The following is a 26,137-nucleotide window of genomic DNA, read 5'->3' as shown; positions in this document are numbered from 1 at the left end:
TGAAGCAATTCGATTTATGTTAAAACGGGCAACATGCTGAGTTTTATCAGATGTTTTGACAGTGCGCATTAGTGTGGATTTGAAAAGATTTCTACATTTGTGTGTGCATAAGCACAAATAGGAGTATTATGCACATATGAACATAGTCGTGCACATATGAGCCCATGTTCACTGAGAAGGGAAAAAGGTGAAACAGGCATGCTTATGTAATATATACCGAACTAAAGTTAAACTAGTAACTACAGACAATATGTCTAAAAGAAAGGAACAAAGATGGGAGAAGAATTTCAGAAAGCAACAAGGAGCTAGAAAGGGTGTCAGCAAAAGAAGGGACAAATCTACAGTTAGTTAGAAAAGAAGATAAGAGCTCTTTACAGAGAGACTGTCAAGAGAGGCCAAAAAAGAAGAAAAAAAGACATTTTTTAAATGGCCTGAAATATCCCATGTTTTTTAAAATGTGTTATTTATTTAAATCTTTAATGCATTTTAAAAGCAATGCTGCATAATTATTAAATCAAGAGCATTTAGACATTGATTCAATTCATTTAGTCTGACTATCCATTTTTACTGATTAGCTGGCCTATTTCACCTGAACAATGTCCATCTAAAAAAAGAAATAAAAAGTGAAACAGTAATGTCAGTACAAACTGTAGTGACTGAGGAGTAATATTTTGATAAAATAGCTTTAACAGAAAACATGTATAAAATAGCTAAATGTTATATGCAATGCACTATTATGTTCATTAAACACATAACTTTAAATGTCATGAGCAATAGTTCAGAGAATTTGGTTTCAGGATATACAGAAAGTTCTAGCTTGTGCAGTCCTTTATTTATCAAAGCAAGTCTAATAGTACCATAACACAGGAGTTTCCAAATAATTGACACAGAGACCAGAATGCATGCCAAGCCAAGCTTTAATCAGGAAGAGCAGAACATTAAAGTTTTGATAATGTTTAATCCAAAGATTAAACATTATCAAAACTTTAATTAAATGAAATAGTAGTCAAATCTCTTCAAAGTCCCTGTTTTGTGACTCCAATTCATGATTCAAGACAAAAGTTTCAAGTTGATTGCTCCTACCACAGATCTGTAAGAATGTTTCACAAAAGCTCATTAAATCAGTAAAAGGTTGTAAAATTCTTAAAGTGGACATATTCTTTTAATTTCTTGTGTCATGTTTCTTTTTATTATTTTCAAATGTATTTTACTCTTTTTTTAAACCAACATTTTCTGGCAGCTCCTTGAAGGTTTAAACAGCAGGTGACATGGGACATGATCATATTAACTCACTGACAAGTTCGAAAGCAAGTTATTTTGTTTATAAAGGCCAAAAAACAAGAGTTATGCTAGCGTAAAAAACAACAACTAAATCTATGAAAAGGAAAAATAATGCAGTTTCTCAGAGGATCTTCCCAGCTTCACTGGGTTGCTTGTCAGAGTTTAAGGCTATGACAGACCTGTTTTACCTTAACCATGCCATCCCCCATTTCCCTCTACGTTTACCACCTCTTCTACTCTTGTTGCGTCTTTTGCTTTTGCTTCCTCTTCTGCCTTTGCCCTGTTTTCTGCCTTGCTTGCTTCCTTTTCTACGTCTACCTCCTCGTCTAAGCTTGCTGCCTTTTCTACGTCTACCTCCTCGTCTAAGCTTGCTTCCTTTTTTACGTCTACCTCCTCGTCTAAACTTGCTTCGTTTTTTACATCGACCTCCTCCTCTAAGCTTGCTGCCTCCCCTGCGTTTGAAGCTTCCTCTTTGATTTCCTTTGCACTTGCTCATTTGACCCTCTTTTCCCCTACCTGAGCCTGGAGGTATCCCACTGCCTATGTCAGTGCCTATGTCAGTGCCTATACCCGTGCCTATGTCATTGCCTATGTCATTGAATAGACCAGTGTCAAGGCCTGGTTTAGGTGTTTCTACATCTGTACCTTGTTCTTGACTTGACAGGGCTGTGTTTGCAACACATGTGGGTGTAACATCTCCCCCCGAGGAGCATCTTGTGCACTGAAAAGCATCATCTCCAGGTGCATAACAACGATATATGTTGTTAAGCCCAAGTTTGGTAATCTCAAGATGCTTAAATGATTGAGTCAGCTGAGATGTGTCTGAAGCAGGAACATCAGCTACATTAGAAAAAACAAATGCATAACCGCTCCAGTTATTAGTGATATCACTAATGTTCAAAGTGATACCTTTGTCATTTGAAATTGGAGAGTTTTCAGAGTAGATGACGAGAACGTTACCCTCACTACTTTTTATGAATGGTTGTATGTTATGAAGAACATGTGATAGTGCCTGTGACTGTGTTGCTGCCACCACCCTGGTGCCTTTGTACACTTGGTCCTGTGAAATGGCTCCTCTCACTCTGTCTGCTGGGTCATTCTGAAGGACTTCTTGGAGACTGCTTGGATCTTGATTCTGTGGGATGTTCAAAGCCACGCTGAAGGAATCACCTAGTTCATACCTGCCAAAAATATAATATAATAAGTATAAACTGCACACTAAATTCGGACTACCAGTGATGATCTGGGCTTTGTCAGTGAGTTGTAAAAGTATATTTTGCATTGAGTGTCTTGAGGGTACCAGGGAAAAAGAAAAAAAAGAGCCATAAATGCCTCACACAGATGATTAAAATGTATTTTATGAGACACTAATGGGACAATAGACATAACAAGCAATCCTCTGCATCAAATTCTTTTTTTTCTCTTTTTTTTTAAATTTCCATATTAAAAAACAAGTTCATTTTATGGTACATTTTATTCTAATGAATAACAAAAGACCCTGAGCAACCTCGGAGTCCAATTATTGATCTACTATATATAACCTGAGGCATAGCTGGACTGGCCATCGTACATCACTGTTACAACGGCGTTTATTTTCATTCAAAGGCTTCATGGCTTTTCCTATAATACCTGGTGGGCCGGTCTCTAGTCAAAATGCCCGGGCCGATTTTTTGTCTCAGTCCAGCCCTGGCCTCAGGTCAATCAGGTCTCACACTCACAATCCGAAACTCATAAACAGCTTCTTCCAAAGGATAGTTCGTACTGTTAACAATCCACCCCTGCCCACCCAGCTCACCAGTCTGAGTAACCCTCATCACTCAGGCCACTTACACGGACTTTATTCAGACCAAATCTTACTTTGCACTACTTACAAGCACTTTGCAATTATTTTATTCTCCAAAGTTATTTTTGCATATATGTCTCTTGTTTGCTATTTATTCCTGCTGTCTAATAATTAGATGTTATTCCTGCACACTTGACATGGAGCACCCATAATTTTGTTGTACGTGTACATTGTATTCTATATATACTATTACTATAGATTTTCATTAATAATCACTTACTACTATTACTATTAATAATAATAATAGTGATATCATTATTAAACTAAAACATACTATTGCAAATTAATAAATAATAGTAATAATAATAATAATAATAATAATCTTTTATTAGGATTTAAAGCTCATTATAATCACTTTAAACAACAGAAAAACTGCACTGTAAAATAAAGTCACATACTTTGTATTACAACTATACATGAAATAAAGGCTGAAGTCATAGAGAGATGTCTTGCCTTCAGGTGACTCAACAGATTGATAATAGCACTAGCAGATTAGAAGAGCAGTGATTAGATATAATATCACACATAAAAACCTTTTGTCAACTCACTTGTTCTTGACAGCTGCTACAATGTCCGTGAGCCAGTCCTGGTTTACAGCAGCCAAAATGTTTGGAGGAGACAGGAAGAAGGCTGGCACCATCACCAGCCAGCACAGGCCAGCCATCTAATCAGATCAGATTTAACAACACAGTGGTTTTCACAAACAAAACTGTTGTGTCTTAACCAATAAACTATGACAATCATAACAATTAAACCAAGTGAATGTTTTAAGGAAACAACACAAACATTTAACATGATATCGAGATGCCTCACTTACCTTCACATGTGTTGCCAGCTACTTCTGGTTATAACCCCCTGTTGAAATAACACAAATAGACCTTTTTATTTATCTAGATCAATAGTTAGTTTATAAATTAATTCATTAGTTTACAGAACAATCAGTTTGCAATACTTGACAAACAGTTTTTTATGCAGAAATGCAAAGCATACAAGCTTTCAGCTTTTCGTTGATGGTGTTTATCACATTTTTATTCCGGTTTTGCACTTTCTTTGAAATTTTGTTTCATAAAAATATTAATCAAGGAAATTACCAACAGGTGACAAAAACAGACAATGACAAAAAGTAGTTGAACAGCTTGATTTTTACCAGCAAAAATTTAAAAAATCTAAAAGCAAAAAACTTTATTGCTTTACCTTTTTTGGAAAAAGAGGCGATGCCCACACCTCCTGGTTAATTTCAAGTGTGTAAAAGGGAGATGCTAAAAACGTAGACACAGTACCGGGGAAGTTTTGGTTTTTTATAGAGAACAAAGTGACCACCCCCTGGTAGGCACACCATAACCATATTTGAACATGTCTGTAGAAAACTATGAAATCAGTATGTGATAATAGATAGGAAAAAAATTGCTTTTTTATTTGTCATCTTCATTTTGGAGGAGAAAAAATAACAGAAAGAGAGAAATTCAACTAAAGAGGAAGAAAACATTTAGGTTTTTGACCACATCATGACTAAGATGTTTTTGCAGAGATGCAGAGAACAATGCACAGAAAACAGAGATAAAGATAATAGCTAAACTAAAAGCTGGAAAAGAAGCTATGGACATGCGAGGTGTTATTGCAGTTACAGTGCATAATTTTTTGAAGAAATGTTAATTTTGTTTTCTCTGTTTGCTGCTGGAATCATGTTTATATATTTTCACTGTAAGGACTTATCACTAGGATGAGTGATGAAATGTTTCTCCCACTAAAAACGTTTTGTCCACATGAACAGAATCAGCTTTTTAGGATTTCACAGATTACTTTAAATTTCTAAAGTAATTTGCAGACATTTTTAAACAATTAAAGTTTAGGAAGAGAAAATGTTTTGCTCTGGGAGTTCAAACAGAAAATAATTGAACAGAAATGATTCAGCAAACTGGAACAGCATAACAGATATAAATTAAGAAATCCTTCTCTATCTCTTGTGCATACTACAAAATTGCGACCTGTTTGCATCATTGCTCTCAAAACACTTATTAGACTTCTTGGTCATAATATGCCATAAAAGCAGAATATACTGATTAACACAAGGATAAGACCTACAATAAACAACATGCAATAACCCACAGTGACAAGAATTCTGCTGTATGTAGACTCATTTTCATAACTCTGACAGTCTGTGCATTGCCTCAGTCTGCTTTTCATTACGTGAGGGGAAACAAAATAAATACAGGCTTATGGTGTTGATGCTGAGCTGTAACACACGAAGAGCATCCTCACTTAGCTCCTCCTGTTCTCCAGATGGCTCAGCCTCTGTGTGGGGTGATGGTGATGGTGTCCTAGGTTGACCTATTTGCTCTGTAAGCAAACTGGTAGGGGTCGAGGGAGGGGGATAGACAGTTTCTGGTGTGCTGCGACACTTTCCGCTCAAAACACTTCATGACTTCAGACGTGAGGGCTATAGTTCTGTAGATTACTGAAAAGACATGAACAGGAAACAGATGGATGAAGAAATTAGACAAAACTTAAGTAGATATGGAAAATATTGACAGTGTTTTACATGTGTATGTGTTATGTTTGCCTACTGGTGGTGGTCAGAGGGCCCGGTGGCGCCAGTGTCCGGCAGCCTCGCCTCTGTCAGTGCGCCCCAGGGCATCTGTGGCTACAATGTAGCTGCCATTGCCAGTGTGTGAATGTGTGTGTGAATGGGTGAATGACTGAATGTAGTGTAAAGCGCTTTGGGGTCCTTAGGGACTGAGTAAAGCGCTATACAAATGCAGGCCATTTACCATCTATGGGGAAATAAACTATTGCTGCATGACCCAGCATGAGCTGGGTGAGCTGTGGCTTGGTGTCATTTGGAGATGAAGATAAGATAAAGACTTCTGCTTGATGGGTGACTAGTTCCTCTTTTAATTTTGCCTTTTCATGGCTTCATGAGAAAAAGACAAACAAAGATGTAGTCTGGGGCACAGGTTATGTGCACATGGTTTATGGTACTGAATCTTTTCAAAGCATCTAGACCAAACTTCACTCCTTACTTCAACATTTTCTGGTGATAAACTTGATGTTGTGAACTGATGTGCTCTGTGAATGAAAAGAAAACTCATGAAGAACAAAGCATTTGTCATTCAAAGGGTCATTCAGATTAATTCAAAGAGGAATTAATGTTAGCCAGAATGACGAGACTTTGATCAGGGCCTCTGATCTGCCACTTTCACCTTTGGTGCCCATGGAGCAAAGTTAGAGAGTCACACTGTTAAATTTTCCCAAATGTTTTTTTTTCAACCACCATTTGGCAGACAGTAATGCAGAACACTCACATGAAGACTGGGTCTGGGGGGGTTATTTACTAATGACAGGATCCAGAATTGTAGATGGCAAATTGCTGGCTGTCACATTTCAATGGGCTAGGTCACGTGTAGTACTCCAGGTAAGTACAGGGAGTGTGCTCAGCATGAACAACCACTATAACTACTTTCTGCAGTCTGGCAGAGAATGGATGAATGAGCTGCATAATAAAGATATGTTGATGAAACATTTCTACCAGCGAGATATGGAGCTGTAACTGTTTGGAAGGATTTCAGAAGCCATTGCATTCTTATACCAGCACATAGTATTATGATGTTTTTTTCATATTGTTCTGGCTATGATCCTATTAGGCACAATGTATCTTTAGTGTCAGTGTGCTGATGTACCAGCCATGGCAATATGTGGGCGTTTCCCCCCACGAGGGACAATGGACCACCTAATGATCCTCTACCTAATCACATGAGCCAAGGTGTGAAAACGGGTGTAGGTCACAATCAGCCAAGGTTTCGGGTGAGCTCATTGTGAAACCTGGCCCCTTCCTATCATGTGATTTCCTGAGGTCAGATGGCCCAGGATGTGAGTGGGCGTTAAGGCATCTGGGAAGGGATCTCAAAACTGGATTATAGATGGCAGACAGCTGGTGTTGTAAACCACCACCTCTGTTCATTTGTCACCCTAGTTTATATTTTTTTGTTTTTTTTATTACCCTGTTGTGTCTTACCGTTTCATGATTTATTTCATTTGTCACTCAAATCAAACAATATCTTCCATGTAAATGGGGCACACCATCAATTTAGGAGACACTGCACAAAGTGAAGCCCCTAGCCAACATGACCAACATGCATACTCAAATAGACAGGAAATTAAGGCCTACAGTGAAAATCTTGGAGTGATTGTAAATTGGTTGGAAGGATTTTGCATGACATAATTATATATTTTCCACTTTTCATGTGTTTTTTTGGAATACTAATAGATGCACAAGATGGGATGATATTTGGCATGAAATGGCAATTGAATTGGACTGCAAAAATAAGTCAAGCCAACATGGCTTATGGATGTCAAGCAAACACGCTTGTCCTGATCCCAATCCTGTCAGAGTCTCCTGCATGAGGTGGGAGATGTTGTCCAACAGGGATGAGAGCTTAGTCACCATTCTCCTGTCACTCACTACCTCCAGTGGGCCCAGAGGGCATCCTAGAACAGAGCTGGCCCTTCAGATCAGTCTGTTCAGTCTCTTTCTGTCCCCAGCAGAAATGCTGCTGCCCCAGCAAACCACACCGTAAAGGTTTTGCTGACAGCTGACGTGTGACCTGACAAAGAATAAACTCTGTATACTAACAGATTATTGAGCACAAAAGTTTACCTTCGAATTGTTGATGCTTTTTAAATAGACATCTGCAATGGTTTCCAGTCCTGGTTCAGTCTGCTGCTGAATCGTGGTCAGCTGCAGGAAACTAAACAAGCATGTTGAGCTATTATCACGAGTCTTTAAGCTGCTGCCTTAGCATATAAGCAACATATCTTGATGCTTTGTAATATTATTTTCAAAATATGGAAGCTGTACAGAGTAATACACCTGTAAATTTGTGAATACCTCATTAAGAATAATTCAGACTGCTTTTTAACCTATAATATAAACAGAAATATATTTGTTGGTGCTGAAAATTCATTAGTGGAAAAACTAACATTTCAGCTTAATTTGATTTGTATTTAGACTCTTTTTATCCAATTGGTCTTTTGAGTTAGCTTTGGTGATTATTTCCTCCAAACCATCAACATGTCATTAAGACCTACAGGACTGTTCAAGCCTTCAAGCTGGCAGTAATCAACCACTTTCTCAAAATTTCCTGAAAGAGTAGTTGTAAAACAGTTAACTCATCATCTACAGAAGAATGGTTGATTTGAAGACTTTCAGTAAGGCTTCAGAATTCATCAGAGTAAAGAAATGGTGTCAGCGAAGGTAACAAATGATCTTTTTTTAGATCTTCTTACCCACCTTGGATATAATATATAATATAATTTGGAAAATTAACATGAATTTTTTGACTTGAGTATCATTATCATAGCCACACTTTACTGTGTTGTCACAGCATAACTATTGTAGGCTGACTAATCATGTTAAGAGTGCTAAATCTGAGTAGCTGTTAGTGAGATGCACATTCATTTCTTGTAAGGAAATACATCATCAAGATTCTTGTAGAGTTGAACTGATACATACTGATACTAATATATAAATAAATGAAAGCGCTTCATTTATTTGAAGCGCTTTCACTGCAGCTGTTGAAACTGCAGTGAAACACATCAACATCTTGGTTACACGTGACATGAGCCGTTTCAACCACGCTTCAGAGCAGCGTTTCAAAACTACTGCGCTTCGTAAGCATCGAGTGTTCTACAGTTCTTAAATGTCATCATCATCACTCTGAAAACGCCAGCATGGTGTGAAGATAACAAAGCTCACTGCTCCAAAGAAACACTGCTGCTGCTGAGGCCCAATTCACTACTGTAGACTGTAGTCACATCTTAAGCATATTCTTGCTTTCAGTCTGTGTCTCCCTAACTCCTCCATATTTGCCACACAGAGCACTACATTTACTGCTCATTTAACACAAATGACCGTTCCAACAAATGAGGAAACGATCACACAGACCACTTCTTTGTTAGATGCGCGCCTGTTGTAGCACAATTCATAGATTTCCTCCAACACAATGTCCGGCCCACTGTGCAGCTCAGCCAATGAGAGCCGAGGGCCTGCGCAGTGATATTAGCATACACCCTGTATAAAGGGAGCTGCTCTCTTTCACACAGCTCATTCGTTGCTGCAGAGTACCGAAGGAACAAAATGCCTGAACCCGCAAAGTCCGCGCCCAAGAAGGGCTCTAAGAAAGCCGTGACCAAGACCGCCGGCAAGGGCGGCAAGAAGAAGAGAAAGACCAGGAAGGAGAGCTACGCCATCTACGTGTACAAGGTGCTGAAGCAGGTCCACCCCGACACCGGGATCTCCTCCAAGGCCATGAGCATCATGAACTCGTTTGTCAACGACATCTTCGAGCGCATCGCTGCCGAGGCCTCTCGCCTGGCCCACTACAACAAACGCTCCACCATCACGTCCAGGGAGATCCAGACCGCAGTGCGCCTGCTGCTCCCCGGTGAGCTGGCCAAGCACGCCGTGTCTGAGGGCACCAAGGCCGTCACCAAGTACACCAGCTCCAAGTAAACTGATCCTGCTGTCAGTCAACCCAACGGCTCTTTTCAGAGCCACCCACTTTCTCCTGAAGAGCCTACGTTCTACCTTCAAACGTGCAGTTACTATGTTGCCAACTACTGCAATCGCGGAAATGGTTCTTTGTCACTAGGTGCTATTGATCCGCTACATTGACTCAGACTCAGGAAATGTCTTCTTGTGTCTGTTGTGGAACGATGACAAAGTAACTACAAACACAACATTAATGCGACTTTACATTTGACAGTCTTTCAGTGCATTTCGATGGCTCCCCTGTGGGCGGCGCCTCCGCTGCATTTCCTGCAGGACTGAGAGGACGAGAGCCACCTCTGTCCCCAAAGCCACTCTGCTTTTTAACTCCAGCCCTTAAGACCATTTACCACACCCGTAAACATGAACTACTCTACGCTCTTTTTGTGCTGCCGACACTTTATTCACTTTTAGTCCCTTAGTTATTTATTCACCTATTCAGTCACTTTAATTTTAAAACTGTGTATATGCTGTGTATTTATTGTCTCATTCTTATGGCCTGTTTATGCCCTGTCCTTGTCTTCAACGTCATACTGCTCCATTGTATCTTAATTGCCCCTTGGGGATGAGGGGTTATTATTGAGTGTGTGTGTGTGTGTGTATAGATTCTGATTTCCAAATATATTCAATACAAAGCAAATTCCAAAAAACAAATTGAAAACAGTACTGAACACAAATGTTGCTCTGGCCAGTTAACTCATTTTGACAGTTTCTTTACTGTGTGTAAAATGGAAGTGTTTTTGTTTTTTGGTTTGTTTTTCTGATATCCAAAGTTAAGTTTGTCATTTCACAAAAATTTTGCATAGCAGAATCCAAAGAAGCAGTAAACTTAAAATTTAGTATCAATTTGTCTGTATCGTTCTGATCTGGGGTTGCACCGTTTTTCTTATGTTGTACATTTGCACTTTATGTGGTCCTGTGTTGATTGTCCTATGTAGCACCACGGTCTTGGAAGAACGCTGTCTTGCTTCACTGTGTACTGTACCACTGCACATGGTTGAAATGACAATAAAGCTACTTGACTTGATGATGTGCTCGTTAACACTATAATCACACAACTAGACTAACAACTATGATAAAGGCGTGGTTTGTTTGGACTATTAGAGGGCAAACATTAGCTACCCTAGATGCCCAAATGGATACTAGGAAAGGTATGAATTACTACCATTAATATAATTTTTTATATTAAGTTATTATTAATATTTTTTTGTGTTTATTATTATAAGAAAAGGAGTCCAATGTGTTTTCTCTTCCCCCACTTGTGGTACCCCCGGATGGAAGGCATCTTTACCATTTGCCTATACTGCCTATCCCACAGGCAGGCTCTGCTGTGTCCTACGCATCCAGCTTTCCTAGCGATGCTCAAAGAGGAATTTCCGTCAAAGCTATCTTCAATCTAATTCATAATTTGTTGGCTCCGTAGCCACCTTTCTATATGCCTTTAGATAGTACAACTATTGTAGCAAGTGCTGTGAATAAGATATATCTATCTGCTTAGCACTTTTATTTTTTATGTTTAGTTAAGTGTTGTCTTACAGTATGTTTTGCACTAAGTACCGAAGCAATTTCCTAATGTTGTAAACCTGCTCAACATTAGGAAATAAAACCCATTCTGATTCTGATTCAGAGGTGAATTTTGGTCATCTCAGTCTCTCACTAAAAGCTCTTCTGTGACTGGTCAAGCACATGATGGGAGGGTGGGAGGTATTGTGCAGCATTTTACTTATCTTGGACAACAATCTGTGGTTACACATTTTTTTAGTGGGTGGAAGAATAATAGAATCCTCCAGAAAAAGGAGCACAGATATACTGGGCATAATTAAATGCACTGTACTAGATTAGACTGAGGTCGCTATCCAGGACACAAGATAAGCTTTATTAGTCCCAGAGCTGGGAAATTCACCTTGTTACAGCATCAACGTGGACAGAGCAGGATTAAATAAATGCCAAAAAATAACAGCAATATTACTCTGATTAAATAAATGAAATAGATATAAAAATACGTTTGACTAGTAGCTACAAAAAGAGAATGTTTAATAGTGAGATGGTTGGATGTTTTTTTTTTAGCAGGTATTGAGTATTGCACATTGAGATACTTAGTGATCAGTTGGTGGATGTGTGTATTCACGTGTTCACTCGCTGTTGTTGTTTATAGTAGAGTCGGTAACTGTAGCTGGAAGGAAACAGACTGATGCAGACTAAGAGATCAGGGCCAAAGTGTGGAAGCGAGCTGCCGTAAGGTGACTAACTAATGGTGATTTCTGATATACAACAACGTGAGTGAAACTCGAGGCCGCTGTGCTTTGGTTAGAAGTGAGCAGCTCTCACGGAAGTCTCGCTGCTCCGTGGGCCTCCAGCTGCATCGGTGTGTTTGCTGGGAGTTCGCGGCGTCACTTTGTCCCACAGCTGCGCTCACCAGATGCTGCTTTCAACTCGGAGTGCGCGAACGAACATGTGTCTGAGCTGGAAAAGGGCTTTTCACGGAGCTCTGCTGCGGCTCCCATGTTTTAGGAAAGAAAAGAGCGCAAAAAGCCGCCGAGCAGCGCTGAGCTCCGCACTGAGTCGCTGAGCTTTGGAGGCTCCATAAAGCAAGAGCAGAGAGCACCAGAGCCCGACACGAGGCCTGCCCGAGGAGACACGAGTCCGCTGTGGACTGCTCCACTGTCGGCCTGCAGTGCTGCTCACACACTCACTTTGAGCTCTTTGATCCCGAGACACGAAACACAAACTGAAGCATTGCGTGGCGCACGCGAGAGCGGCGCGCGCTACATTCACTCTCCACGGTTCTCATGGTGCGTTTAAGTGCAGCGTGACGCTTCCGAGTTGCCATCACTGCACTGTGACTCTCGATCAGAAGCGAAAGGGGAAAATGTCAGAGGAAGCACCCGCACCTGCTGCCGCCGCCCCGGCCAAGGCGGCCAAGAAGAAGACGACAGCTTCCAAGCCGAAGAAGGTGGGCCCCAGCGTGGGCGAGTTGATCGTGAAAGCCGTGGCCGCTTCCAAGGAGCGCAGCGGCGTGTCCACAGCCGCTCTCAAGAAGGCTCTGGCTGCCGGAGGCTACGATGTGGACAAGAACAAGGCCCGCGTCAAGACCGCCATCAAGAGCCTGGTGGCCAAGGGCACTCTGGTGCAGACCAAGGGCACCGGGGCCTCCGGATCCTTCAAGATGAACAAGAAGGCTACCGAGAGCCAAGCCAAGAAGCCCGCAAAGAAAGCCGCTCCCAAAGCCAAGAAGCCCGCCGCTGCCAAAGCCAAGAAGCCGGCAGCAGCCGCTAAGAAGTCCCCCAAGAAGGCAGCGGCAGCCAAGAAGCCCGCAGCCGCTAAGAAGTCCCCCAAGAAGGCCAAGAAGCCCGCTGCGGCGGCCAAGAAGCCCACCAAGAGCCCCAAGAAGGCTGCAGCCAAGAGCCCCAAGAAGGTCACCAAGAAGCCTCCCGCAGCCAAGAAAGCCCCCGCCAAGAAGGCCGCCAAGCCCAAAGCCAAGAAGGCGGCCACAGCAGCCAAGAAGAAGTGAGCTGCCAACACTCTCTCGCACTCAACAACGGCTCTTCTCAGAGCCACCACAGCAACACGCCAGAGCTCCTTCCTCACAATCACGCAACACTCGGTTATTCATAATAATAGCATTCTTGTTAAAGCAAGATAAGATACTTTTTGTTTTTTTTTTTTTTTTTTTTTTTGTTTTTTTTTTTTTCTCATAACACTTGCAGCTTGTATTACTATCATGGCTCACATTTCACAATCAGAAAGTTTTATTGCCAAATTGGGGGGATTATGACATTAGGAAATTGCTGCGATACTTGGTGCAAAACATACTGTAAGACAACCCTTAAAAATTAAAAGTGCTCAGGAGGTGTGTGTGTGTGTGTGTGTGTGTGTGTGTGGTGATGATCAGCGCAACAATGGAACAGATGCAGAGAACACAGTATAGGGTCACGTGTTTGTGGTGGGAACAGTCATATGTACACCAGTGCTGTGTCTTCAGAAATCTACAACTATGTTTACAGTCATACCTTCATAGTCAATACATCAGACCACTTCTTATCTCTTACTATGAAGCATTATAATACAAGAAACCTTTAAAAGTCATCACCTACATTTTTTTTTTTTTAAATAAACAACAAATATGACTGGAAATAAATTAATAGATGCATGTTATTATCATCTACGTATGGAATGTTTTTCTGTTCTATTTTTATTTCTAAACGGCTGTTTTAGTGGAAACACACTGTATATTTTAAGAATACCGAGCCAATATAATCAAATTAAATGCTCCACTCTACAACCCGACCTGACTAAATCTAGGCCAGTTGAACTGATATTAGGTGATTTCAAGCACACACTTTACTCCAAGCTGAACCCATGCAGCTATTTATTGTCGCATGTATTTATTTCATGACTAATGTCATGACCATTTTGATTAATGTACATTTCAACAAATGGGCTTCCTTGGCGTTAAGGATGCGGGGGAATTCCCATTATTTCAAAATATAGACACAAAAACCTAAGCCTAGACGGAAGTGACTTTCCAAAATTTCCCAAATTCAGCAGCAGCGCTGAACACGTCGCAAACGGCTCCACATTTTCCTCCCTCTGCACCTGGATAGTTCCTGCAGCACCAGAGTACGTCCCCCTCCTCTGTGTTATGGCTTTTGCGTTTGACAAAGTTTGTGGTCTTGCCTCATGTGTCATGAACAATGTTCCCTCTAAGCTGCGCGCGTGCGTAATTGCGCACTGCTGGCACTACGGAGCCCCGGAGGGGACATGGGAGAAAAAAAAATTAAGACGGACTTTTGCGAGATCTCGCAAAACAAACTCGGGATCTCGCAAAAGTTTTGCGAGATCCCGAGTTTGTTTTGCTAGCAAAGCAGCGTGGCTGATGTGGAGTGAAGCCACGTTAATGACAACGTGTACAACCATTGGAAATGTGAGCAGGACCGACGGAACAATTGATGGAAAAAGTGTGGACTTTATACCAGTTTTTAAATTGTGTTGATCGGCCACGTAAAACCAGAGTTATGATAAAAATATCTGCAATGTTTGGTTTTCTTCCTGAATACTATCGTTGTTTATATTTACTGCGGGAAGAAACGGTAAAAACAGCGTTTTATAAGGAAAATACTCGAAAACCTGTGAGCAAAAACAAAACCAAAAAACCCCACCCTTTCCTATTGGTCGAAAAATGTACCGTGTCAACCAATCAAAAATGATATGGCAACAGTTGTTTAGGAAGGGGAAAAGTTTTAGGAATGTTTTGAGACGTGAGAGATTTGAGACGTTTAGCACAAATCTTGTGTAGTTAGTGTGTAGTGTAGTCAATAGTTTTGTTGTGTGTGTCAGAACAATGAGGCGACTGCTGAATGTTACAGGTGTTACAGCAGTGATACATCTCCTGTTGTCAGGCCTGCAGGTATCAGGCCGTTGTTCTCCTTTATCTCATAGTGGACAGAAATTATTTTTTGGAGTGGCACAAATAATTTGTGTGGCATCAGATTTGATGCAGAACAGCTGATTGTTCTGTAGAAAGTTTGAAATGTTTATTTTAAACTGCATTTTTAGATAAACAGCTGCAAAAAACTGTTTGTAAAACTCAGTTACTTTTTTGAAGAAGTAACTATATAATTAATTGCCCAACATTGGTCATTATATGCTGTATTTTGCAGACAGAGTTACAGGACTCTCTCCCAGACCACAGACTCATAATACAAGTCAGAGCTTTTTTTTTTTTTTTTTTTTTTAAATATAAAGTTGTTTTCAAAGTTGGAGTTCAAGTTATTTTTACTTCCAATAGTGTTAACATACTACACAGGTCATGAACAAGATTTTTTTTTTTTAATTTTCATTGTAAGTGGGGCTAAAGCAGTTAATTAAAAGTAGTCTAACATAAATGTAAATGCTGTAATTTGATTATTTTAATAAACCATGTAACTTGGGTGGATTCGATGCTGGCGTGACTACAGTGCACACGTCTGCTGTTGCTCACAGTGTCCGCTCAGGGAGTTTGTGTGTTCGCTCAGACACATGAAAAATTAGAGGGAACATTGGTCATGAACCACGTCGTGTCTGTTTCCACGGGCTTAGGATCTGCTTTTAATGTCAACCATGATGCATTTCTAAGGCCGTAGTTAGCATATCAGTAACGAGTAGCTCCGAATTGTTAAGACCGTAAAAACGTGATGTAGTCAGTTGTGTTGAACGTGATCTTTTGACTTGAGCAAGTTTGTTAGAATAAAGTGACCGATTTCTGAAAGATACAAGCTAACGGAGGTCAAAAAGGCACGGGCATCGATCACGCTGCGAGAGAGACTGCAAGTGGTTTTGATCCAAGGAGAAGTGTGCAGTATTACATGAGTTGCTGAAAAGAAATGTTTTCTGGAATAATTTGTAAGAGTAATAAGAGGTAAGTAACTAAAAGGTAATGATCTCACACACACACACACACACACACACACACACACACACACACACACACACACACACAGTTGGCGAGAATAAGGCAATACTACATTTCCAAATACATACACCAGATCAAGAGCCACGAGGATGTTTGCTCAGACATAAGTGCGTGGCTCTGAAAAGAGCCTTTGTTTATTTGTTTCGTGCGTGAAGCAGAGGCTTTGGCATTTACTTGGCCTTGACGGGCTTCTCGGTCTTCTTGGGCAGCAGCACGGCCTGGATGTTGGGCAGCACACCACCCTGGGCGATGGTGACTCCGCCAAGGAGCTTGTTGAGCTCCTCGTCGTTGCGCACAGCCAGCTGCAGGTGACGCGGGATGATACGAGTCTTCTTGTTGTCGCGGGCTGCGTTGCCAGCCAGCTCGAGAATCTCGGCGGTCAGGTACTCGAGCACAGCTGCCAGGTAGACGGGGGCGCCGGCACCCACGCGCTCCGCATAGTTGCCTTTGCGCAGTAGCCTGTGGACACGACCCACGGGGAACTGGAGCCCGGCACGGGATGAACGGGTCTTGGCCTTAGCTCTGGCTTTGCCTCCGGTTTTGCCACGCCCACTCATCTTGAAACTTCTCTTCGCAGTGTTAACACTCAAAGGAAATGTGGCCCGATCGGCGCCGAGCCTGGCTTATATTTCCGCAGAGCGCGGGAAGCTTCGTCACACACCAATCGCAGACAGGCTCGCGGCAGCGCGCGTTTTCAAAGCGCCTTCCTCCAATGAGCAGCACACACCTAGGCGGGGCGGTGCTCCTCTGAGCGGTGCTGAGCACCACGTGGAGCCCCTCACCAATCACGAGCCGCAGCGGCACCGCGTCACAGCCAGTCACACACTTTAAGAGCGGCGAGTCTCCTCCGCTTGTTACATTTTCTGTTTTAAACACAGGAACGGCAAAGAGAGAAAGAATGGCAAGAACCAAGCAGACCGCTCGCAAATCCACTGGCGGCAAAGCCCCCAGGAAGCAGCTGGCCACCAAGGCCGCACGTAAGAGCGCCCCGGCCACCGGAGGCGTCAAGAAGCCTCACCGTTACAGGCCCGGCACCGTGGCTCTGCGCGAGATCCGCCGTTACCAGAAGTCCACCGAGCTGCTCATTCGCAAGCTGCCCTTCCAGCGTCTGGTCCGCGAGATCGCTCAGGATTTCAAGACCGACTTGCGCTTCCAGAGCTCCGCTGTCATGGCTCTGCAGGAGGCTAGCGAGGCTTACCTGGTCGGACTCTTCGAGGACACCAACTTGTGCGCCATCCACGCCAAGAGGGTCACCATCATGCCTAAAGACATTCAGCTGGCTCGCCGCATCCGCGGAGAGAGGGCTTAAGCTGTCTGCACGCCCTCCTACAAACAACGGCTCTTTTCAGAGCCAACACACTCACACCGAGAGCGCGCTCCTTTCTTACAATAACATTAATCTTATACAACACAGTACAATGTTCTTGGCTTTTTGTTGTTGTTGTTGTGCTTTTTTTTAATATAATAGAAGCCATATGGTTGGCATGAAGGTGGCATCCAGTAACTTGATCGAAGCACCAGTACTTCTCCAGTACTTCCAATTCTTTCCTGCTACACGTTACACATTACATTACTTACAGTAGAAGTAGTACTTCCATAGTAAGTGATAATAATTCGTAATTGCTGTGTAGCATGAATTATGGGTCTTCATCAGCAGGAAAACTACACATACAGTTACAATTCTAAAATGTGTCCCTCCTTTACTTATCATTTTCCAACGCTGGTCACATTGGAGTGCTTTGCGCTATGCCATATGATTGACACCCCTGCTCTAAAGTACCTTTGGTAAACTCCTGTTGTTTAAATTGGCTATAAACTATGAATGTACATAACAATAAGCCTAACATGGATCAGATATTTTTCACAGTTCATGTTCAGTTCACAGGTGCTTTTTTTTTTTTTTTTTTTTTTTTTTTTTTTCCACTCCCCAAAGATATATAAAAAATAACAATTTAACACAATTCTTTGAAGTAACTTTGAGCATGGAAACACAGCATCGTCATGTTCCGCTGGCGTTGATCCAATACCTAGGTCACATCGCTGATGTTGGATTGAAGCTGACTTTTGGGAACTCTGTTAAACTAATCTCACTGCACAAACTGTCTTCAGACTTTGACATTAACATTGATAACATACAGAAAAATGATGCTGTGAAGCTGTCCAGATAAGTCCAGTCAAGTAGAGATCATAGATATAGTGCTCCCAGAGTATGACTCGCTGCCACTTTCAAGTCAGAAAATATAGTATTGACATTCTCAATAATCTGTTGCGATCATCTGTGAATGCTATTGCATGCAGGAAAGCCAGTATAAACACACTTCTAAAACTACACTGATTCTGGAAGTATGGAAGTTCTGGAATTCAGAGTTTCAAGGTAAAACCCGATTAACAACCTATTTGATCTGGGGACAACTAATAATATTTCATGGCATGACCTTTCCCCCCTTTTCTGGCTCCGTTGGAGGCACCACTGGTTATTGGCCTTTAATAAAGATATTAACTGGAGAACTGGAAAACTGTTGGATTGTCTCTGTGACACATGTAGTACTCAATCTCATATCGTGTACAGTACACAGCTACTGCACCCCAGGCACAGTCATGCTGTTCCTCATTTCCGCCAAAGGCCAGTAGATGGCCGTAGTTTCAAGCACTCCTGTTTTCTTTTACGTCCTCAAATCAGATGTAAATTCAGGAGTCCGTCAAGCAACCCCTCGCATTCGTTTCTGAACAGTCAAAATGAGTGGAAGGGGAAAGGGAGGTAAAGGACTCGGCAAAGGAGGCGCAAAGCGTCACCGTAAGGTGCTCCGTGATAACATCCAGGGCATCACTAAGCCAGCTATCCGCCGCCTGGCTCGCCGTGGTGGTGTGAAGCGTATTTCTGGTCTGATCTACGAGGAGACCCGTGGCGTGTTGAAGGTGTTTCTGGAGAACGTCATCCGCGACGCCGTCACCTACACCGAGCACGCCAAGAGAAAGACCGTCACCGCCATGGATGTGGTGTACGCTCTCAAGAGACAGGGCCGCACTCTGTATGGCTTTGGTGGTTAAGCTTACTGCACTGATCAACAACGGCAACAAAGGTCCTTTTCAGGGCCACCCATCTCTTCTGTAGAGCTCATCCTATCTCTTTTGTTTGTGTCTAGTCAAGTTGTATCAAACTTCTTTTCATATAAATGGTCAATCTGACTTGGAACCCGTATTGAAAAAGCTTTTGATGTGTGATAAAGCTTACATATAAAATAAACATACACATACAATTACATATACAAAACCGTGATCACACACCACCCATTAAAGGAAAACAAGGAGGAAAATCGAGCATCTGAGTCCACAAACCACTTTTAAAACTTACAGTTTCAATACGTTCCAGGGGAAGGGTTAGGTTATGTGTATGTTTATTTTATATGTAATTTTGTATACTTTAAATAAAGTGTTGCAAACACATTCAGAATTTGTGTGCTACATGTCATGAATAGTTGCTGATTTGGATGCAGGTCACGTGGAAGCCAGACGAGGGAGGTGTTTGAGTTTCCTTTGAGTGCCGATACTACGAAGAAAAGAACCTGTCAAGATGAGTGGTCGCGGCAAGACCGGAGGATTAGTTGGTTATTAGTTATGTAATCATGCCCCATTATCGTTTGCTTCAAATTTCAGCAATCTATGGGTGAGACTTAAGTACATCGGAAACGGGGATCCCCCGACCCGTGATTATGTTGCTGAAGAGCTGTTATTGCAAACATCATGGCTGAATGTGCAGGACATATACTCTTTCATCGCTCTGCCCAGTAAACGGGATTTTGAGCTGTGTTTCACCCAAGAGGCGCCTTTACGTCGCTTCTTAGAGATCTCTTTTTCCAACGCATCGCATCCGAAATGGAAAGACTGGCAAGTGGAGTCTTCTGTCCAGGTAGAGGTAGTGACTCTTGTTGTTAAATTCTGGACTGGAAGGATTCCAGACCAAGATATCGAGCTATATCTTAAAAGGTACTGCGAGATTCTTCAACCCCCAGTCAAACCAGTGGACAAATTCGGATTCTGGTATGGAGTCCGAAAATACAAAGTTCGGATGCGTAGAGATGAAGCTGGACATATAATCTCCATCCCCAATTCCATCTCGTTGGGCCCCTATAATGGCAGGATTATTTATCCTGGCCAAATGGTGAGGTGCTTCATCTGCCAAGGTCCAGACCATCAGGCGAGAGAATGCCCCACTGTTAAATGTTGGAAATGTGGTGAGTTGGGCCACAAGGCTAAAATTTGCCAAAACGAAAGTGAGTGCTCCCTCTGTGGCGCAAAAGGACACACTTTCTTTAAATGTCCCAAGTCCTTCGTGAATATACTTAAATCTTCCCAACAACCTCGATTTTCTGACACCATGGAGTTCCCTTCCTTGGAGGATCCTTCTCAAGCTACGGATCCCCCCGTGAATGACCAGGTGAGAGAGCCCCCTCCCTCTCCTCCCCCTCCCTCTCCTCCGACGGCTGCCTCACTGTCATTCCCAGTTTCGCTTGGATTAGATAATCCACAAGTGTATGACCAGGATAATCAGTCTAGCCCTGTTCAAAATGAGTTACCATCTCCACTGTCTCAGTCAAGTAAAAAAAGTGACGAGAGTAATGAAGAGCTGGATGGTAACCTAATTATAGAGACATCGGATGGTGAGAATAAAAGCGATAGTGACGACGACGAAATAGACAGCGAGCAGACACCTGATGACGACGGAGATAGCGAGGACCATGGATCCTTTCCTCTCACAGAGGCGGCTTCCCTGGCTCTTGCTTCGCTGCCTGAGGAAACGAAAGTAAAACGGAAGACCTTCTTTAGTGGAAGTCATCCGGCCCTAGACGAGCTCGTCAACGAGGATACGAGAGGAAGCAGAAAAAGCAACGTTTCTGCTTCTAGCTCTGGAAGAGATAAGCGGAAGGATAATAAACCAAGTCCTCCGTGAGTAAGATTTCTGAGATGGTCTCTCCTTTAGTGAACCTATGAGTAACATCAAAATAATAACATTTAATGTCAGAGGTCTTCAATCAGATAAGAGCAGGAAAAGGAAGGTTGATTTCTTAAAAAGACTGGATTATGATATTTTGTGCCTTCAAGAGATGAGATTAAAAACACATGTAGATGTATGTGAATTAAATAAAATGTGGAGCACTGCCCATTCAATAATATCGATAGGGGAAGACAGCTCTGACGGAGTGGGCATTTTCTTTAAAAAAGATACGGTGAATATAATCAAAAGAAGAGACATAATACCGGGACGACTCCTCCTTGTTGATTGCTGTTATTACGGGCAAAGGTTGCGTATTATTAATGTTTATAATGCACCCGAACGAACGAAAAAGATACAATTATTGAAAAAACTGAAGTATTTATTAGAGGTTGGTTTTAATATAATTCTGTGTGGAGATTTTAACATTGTTACTGAAGCAACTGACAGAATATCCAAGGTTGAATTTAGAGAATTGCGAGAAAGCAAATTGTTGGTTAAAGTTTGTAAGGAAGCAGCACTTCGTGATTTATACAGGCACTTGCATCCACATACCGTCCATTACACTAGATTTGATTCATTAACTAAAACAAGGATTGATAGATTCTACATATCACATAATGTTCAAGGTCTGAAATATGACACTCTCTTAACAGACTTTTCTGATCATATGGTGGTTATGGCAACAGTATCGTGCTGCCCCCATGAATTTTTGAACTATTGGAAATTGAATACATCCTTGTTAGCAAACGAATCGCTTGTGTCCGAAGTTAAATCTGAAATTAAGAAAATATTACATCTTAAGATTTTCACTACTTCTTTCTCGGAACTTTGGGAGCTCCTTAAACGGCGTATGTGTCACTTTTTTAAATTTAAAGCGAGAGAATTAAATCATGCAAAGAATGTAAAATATAATGAAGATGTGAGTAGATATATATATTTAAGAAATAAGAAGGAGAAGGAAGAGGAGGAGGAAAGCCAAATGATGTCTCTTAAAAAGGACATTGATCGAGTCAATAGTGAAGTTTTATTTAATATGTTGAGACGTTCTGACTTTCATGGGAACAGCGATTATATGATTCTTAATAATCAAAAGAAATGTCGAAATGATTTTATTGTCTCAATTAAGGATAAACATGGAAAGTCAGTTTTTAAAGAAGAGGGGAAAAGACAAGTAATTAGAGACTATTGTTCGGAGATGTTTTCATCCATAGCTACAAACAGCGATGCTATTAACAATTTTTTGAGTGAGGTTGAACCATTAGATTCTGTTATTTATGAAACTTTGATTGGAAAAATTAAAAGAGAGGAAGTGGAGTCAGTAATTAACCAACTTAGTACCGATAAAACACCTGGTCTGGATGGACTCCCCTCTGAATTTTACAAACTTGTGTGTAAAGAACTGTCTGAATCATTAACTCAGTATTTTAATGAAGGAATAGAAAGAGAAACAATGGGTAAATCGTTTTATGAAGGAGTTATGTGTTTATTATATAAGAAAGGTGATCGAGAAGACATTAACAATTATAGGCAACTGACAATAATGAATGTAGATTATAAAATTTTTACTAAAATAATCATGTCCAGACTAGAGGATGTATTAGATATTATTATTGAAAAAGAACAGACATGCGCAATTAAGGGACGACTTATGTGGGATAATTTAAGTATGTTAAGAGAAATTATTTATAATGGAAAGGATTCAGAACTTTGCATTTTAGGCTTAGATCAAAGGAGGGCTTTTGATTCTGTTTCCCACTCCTATTTATGGAAAGTAATGAAAGCTTATAATTTCCCGGACCAATTTATTTCCATTATTCAACTGATTTATAAAAAGTCCCTAGTGCGAGTTAAAGTAAATGGAAAGCTCTCATCCCCTTTTAGTGCTGAGTGCGGGGTTAAACAAGGATGCCCTTTGAGTGCTGCGCTATATGTCCTTGCAATTAACCCCTTATTGAAAAGGATAAATGATGATAAACAGATTAAGGGATATGTCTTTGACAAATCCCATAAAATCGCAGCTATGGCGTATGCAGATGACGTGACGGTGATAATTAGAAACCAAAACGAGCTGTCTTCAGTGATGGAGATATTACACCACTACGAACATGCATCAGGTGCCAAGCTGAACCAAGATAAAACTGAAGGGGTGTGGCTTGGACATCAGACCAGACAACCTAAAATGATGATCTCTTTATGTAAGGAGATTAAAATTTTGGGTATATGGATTGATAATACTGACTTTAGTTTACTAAATTGGAATAAGAAAGAAAATGAAATCAAAATGGAAATTATGAAATGGGAAAATAAAGATACAAATTATAAAACACGTATTAACATTGTAAAAACACACATAATTTCTAAACTTCTTTTCCTCGCCGCAATACTTCCTCCTCCGAGAACAACTGTTATGAAAATAAGTAAGATGTGCATTAAATTTATCTGGGGATCCAATCGAGAAGTGACTAAGAGAAAATTTATGTACAAGAGTAGGAAGCACGGGGGTTTGGGAGCCCCAGACTTAGAGATTGTCTTGCGAATCCCATTTATTAAAATTACTCAAAGTGCAATTTCTCGGGGTGCCCCGTGGGTTCGAGGGAAAGAGGAATTGTGGCAAAAGAAAAGAGGCAGGGCCAGAGCGGGCGTTCCATACCACAGACTTATGTTTGGTGATTTATCAAGTCAATGGGAACATTATAGTTTAAATATTCTCCAAGATAACACGAAAAATATCTATAAAAAAATTAATGAAATTAAAAATGAAGGTGTAATTCAATATAAGTATGCAAATAAAGATGAAAATCCTTCAATAGTTAAAAATATACAAGACAAATTACTATCCGAAAGCATGAGAGACGTGGTATGGCTCATCTCGCTCGGGCGCCTCCCTGTGAGAGCGGTGGTACAGTGGAGTTGTTTTGTCACCACCATGAAATGTCCTATGACAGACTGTGATGAAGATGAGACCCTAGAACATCTTCTATTGGATTGTTATAGGACAACTGAGATCAGGCAGAAGATGACAGAGATTGGCTATGATGTGGATGTTAATATTAAAGCAGTTAAATATGGTTTGTTTAAAGAAAAAATGTGTGATGACAAAAGGAGACTCTTTTGGTTGGTAATGTGTGTAATAAACACACATATTTGGAAAACCCGTACCAAAGGAGTGTTTGAACAAAAGATGATAAGTAGTGATGTGGTGAGTAAACATATCATTACAGATCTGCGGAGAAGACGAACAATGGACCTAAAACTTGGGAAAGTTTTCCCCTGGAACGTATTGAAACTGTAAGTTTTAAAGGTGGTTTGTGGACTCAGATGCTCGATTTTCCTCCTTGTTTTCCTTTTTCTTTAATGGGTGGTGTGTGATCACGGTTTTGTATATGTAATTGTATGTGTATGTTTATTTTATATGTAATTTTGTATACTTTAAATAAAGTGTTAAAAAAAAGAAAAAAAGAAAGGGAGGTAACATCAAAAGGGAGTAACATCAAAATAATAACATTTAATGTCAGAGGTCTTCAATCAGATAAGAGCAGGAAAAGGAAGGTTGATTTCTTAAAAAGACTGGATTATGATATTTTGTGCCTTCAAGAGATGAGATTAAAAACACATGTAGATGTATGTGAATTAAATAAAATGTGGAGCACTGCCCATTCAATAATATCGATAGGGGAAGACAGCTCTGACGGAGTGGGCATTTTCTTTAAAAAAGATACGGTGAATATAATCAAAAGAAGAGACATAATACCGGGACGACTCCTCCTTGTTGATTGCTGTTATTACAGGCAAAGGTTGCGTATTATTAATGTTTATAATGCACCCGAACGAACGAAAAAGATACAATTATTGAAAAAACTGAAGTATTTATTAGAGGTTGGTTTTAATATAATTCTGTGTGGAGATTTTAACATTGTTACTGAAGCAACTGACAGAATATCCAAGGTTGAATTTAGAGAATTGCGAGAAAGCAAATTGTTGGTTAAAGTTTGTAAAGAAGCAGCACTTCGTGATTTATACAGGCACTTGCATCCACATACCGTCCATTACACTAGATTTGATTCATTAACTAAAACAAGGATTGATAGATTCTACATATCACATAATGTTCAAGGTCTGAAATATGACACTCTTTTAACAGACTTTTCTGATCATATGGTGGTTATGGCAACAGTATCGTGCTGCCCCCATGAATTTTTGAACTATTGGAAATTGAATACATCCTTGTTAGCAAACGAATCGCTTGTGTCCGAAGTTAAATCTGAAATTAAGAAAATATTACATCTTAAGATTTTCACTACTTCTTTCTCGGAACTTTGGGAGCTCCTTAAACGGCGTATGTGTCACTTTTTTAAATTTAAAGCGAGAGAATTAAATCATGCAAAGAATGTAAAATATAATGAAGATGTGAGTAGATATATATATTTAAGAAATAAGAAGGAGAAGGAAGAGGAGGAGGAAAGCCAAATGATGTCTCTTAAAAAGGACATTGATCGAGTCAATAGTGAAGTTTTATTTAATATGTTGAGACGTTCTGACTTTCATGGAAACAGCGATTATATGATTCTTAATAATCAAAAGAAATGTCGAAATGATTTTATTGTCTCAATTAAGGATAAACATGGAAAGTCAGTTTTTAAAGAAGAGGGGAAAAGACAAGTAATTAGAGACTATTGTTCGGAGATGTTTTCATCCATAGCTACAAACAGCGATGCTATTAACAATTTTTTGAGTGAGGTTGAACCATTAGATTCTGTTATTTATGAAACTTTGATTGGAAAAATTAAAAGAGAGGAAGTGGAGTCAGTAATTAACCAACTTAGTACCGATAAAACACCTGGTCTGGATGGACTCCCCTCTGAATTTTACAAACTTGTGTGTAAAGAACTGTCTGAATCATTAACTCAGTATTTTAATGAAGGAATAGAAAGAGAAACAATGGGTAAATCGTTTTATGAAGGAGTTATGTGTTTATTATATAAGAAAGGTGATCGAGAAGACATTAACAATTATAGGCAACTGACA

At 40.6% G+C, this 26,137-nt stretch overlaps 6 protein-coding genes across 6 annotated transcripts; 4 read left to right on the top strand and 2 right to left on the bottom strand.

Moving 5' to 3' along the window:
• Positions 1-785: 785 nt before the first annotated feature.
• On the bottom strand, positions 786-4,387 carry LOC146386197 (uncharacterized). The gene is made up of 4 exons (XM_084932254.1): positions 4,319-4,387; positions 3,942-3,979; positions 3,673-3,788; positions 786-2,462 (listed from the first exon to the last, which is right to left on the bottom strand). Exons 3-4 carry the CDS (start codon positions 3,786-3,788, stop codon positions 1,466-1,468), a joined length of 1,113 nt encoding a protein of 370 aa, XP_084788380.1. The 5' UTR covers positions 3,942-3,979; positions 4,319-4,387; the 3' UTR covers positions 786-1,465.
• A 4,829-nt stretch (positions 4,388-9,216) lies between these two features.
• Positions 9,217-9,680, top strand: LOC146386196 (histone H2B 1/2). Its single transcript, XM_084932263.1, has one exon. It carries the CDS (start codon positions 9,258-9,260, stop codon positions 9,630-9,632), a length of 375 nt encoding a protein of 124 aa, XP_084788389.1. The 5' UTR covers positions 9,217-9,257; the 3' UTR covers positions 9,633-9,680.
• A 2,806-nt stretch (positions 9,681-12,486) lies between these two features.
• Positions 12,487-13,274, top strand: LOC146386195 (histone H1-like). Its single transcript, XM_084932255.1, has one exon. The coding sequence runs from the start codon at positions 12,538-12,540 to the stop codon at positions 13,177-13,179; it is 642 nt and encodes a 213-aa protein (XP_084788381.1). The 5' UTR covers positions 12,487-12,537; the 3' UTR covers positions 13,180-13,274.
• Positions 13,275-16,226: 2,952 nt separating this feature from the next.
• LOC146386194 (histone H2A) lies at positions 16,227-16,734 on the bottom strand. Its single transcript, XM_084932259.1, has one exon. It carries the CDS (start codon positions 16,674-16,676, stop codon positions 16,290-16,292), a length of 387 nt encoding a protein of 128 aa, XP_084788385.1. The 5' UTR covers positions 16,677-16,734; the 3' UTR covers positions 16,227-16,289.
• A 212-nt stretch (positions 16,735-16,946) lies between these two features.
• LOC146386193 (histone H3) lies at positions 16,947-17,494 on the top strand. The gene has a single exon (XM_084932257.1). The coding sequence runs from the start codon at positions 17,018-17,020 to the stop codon at positions 17,426-17,428; it is 411 nt and encodes a 136-aa protein (XP_084788383.1). The 5' UTR covers positions 16,947-17,017; the 3' UTR covers positions 17,429-17,494.
• A 1,352-nt stretch (positions 17,495-18,846) lies between these two features.
• Positions 18,847-19,216, top strand: LOC146386192 (histone H4). The gene has a single exon (XM_084932266.1). The coding sequence runs from the start codon at positions 18,856-18,858 to the stop codon at positions 19,165-19,167; it is 312 nt and encodes a 103-aa protein (XP_084788392.1). The 5' UTR covers positions 18,847-18,855; the 3' UTR covers positions 19,168-19,216.
• Positions 19,217-26,137: the final 6,921 nt, after the last annotated feature.

The sequence above is a fragment of the Perissodus microlepis genome, chromosome 6 (assembly GCF_051167445.1).
Source record: "Perissodus microlepis isolate ML-2025 ecotype Zambia chromosome 6, ASM5116744v1, whole genome shotgun sequence".
Lineage (NCBI taxonomy): Eukaryota > Metazoa > Chordata > Actinopteri > Cichliformes > Cichlidae > Perissodus > Perissodus microlepis.
This window is presented reverse-complemented; position numbering and strand designations above follow the sequence as displayed.

Bases quoted from the DNA above. Each gene is read 5' to 3' on its own strand.
- LOC146386192 (XM_084932266.1), top strand. From the start codon at position 18,856: ATGAGTGGAAGGGGAAAGGGAGGTAAAGGACTCGGCAAAGGAGGCGCA.
- LOC146386197 (XM_084932254.1), bottom strand. From the start codon at position 3,788: ATGGCTGGCCTGTGCTGGCTGGTGATGGTGCCAGCCTTCTTCCTGTCT. The intron at 2,463-3,672 runs GTGAGTTGACAA...TATTTTTGGCAG, and splicing joins GTAGCAGCTGTCAAGAACAA to GTATGAACTAGGTGATTCCT.
- LOC146386193 (XM_084932257.1), top strand. From the start codon at position 17,018: ATGGCAAGAACCAAGCAGACCGCTCGCAAATCCACTGGCGGCAAAGCC.
- LOC146386194 (XM_084932259.1), bottom strand. From the start codon at position 16,676: ATGAGTGGGCGTGGCAAAACCGGAGGCAAAGCCAGAGCTAAGGCCAAG.
- LOC146386195 (XM_084932255.1), top strand. From the start codon at position 12,538: ATGTCAGAGGAAGCACCCGCACCTGCTGCCGCCGCCCCGGCCAAGGCG.
- LOC146386196 (XM_084932263.1), top strand. From the start codon at position 9,258: ATGCCTGAACCCGCAAAGTCCGCGCCCAAGAAGGGCTCTAAGAAAGCC.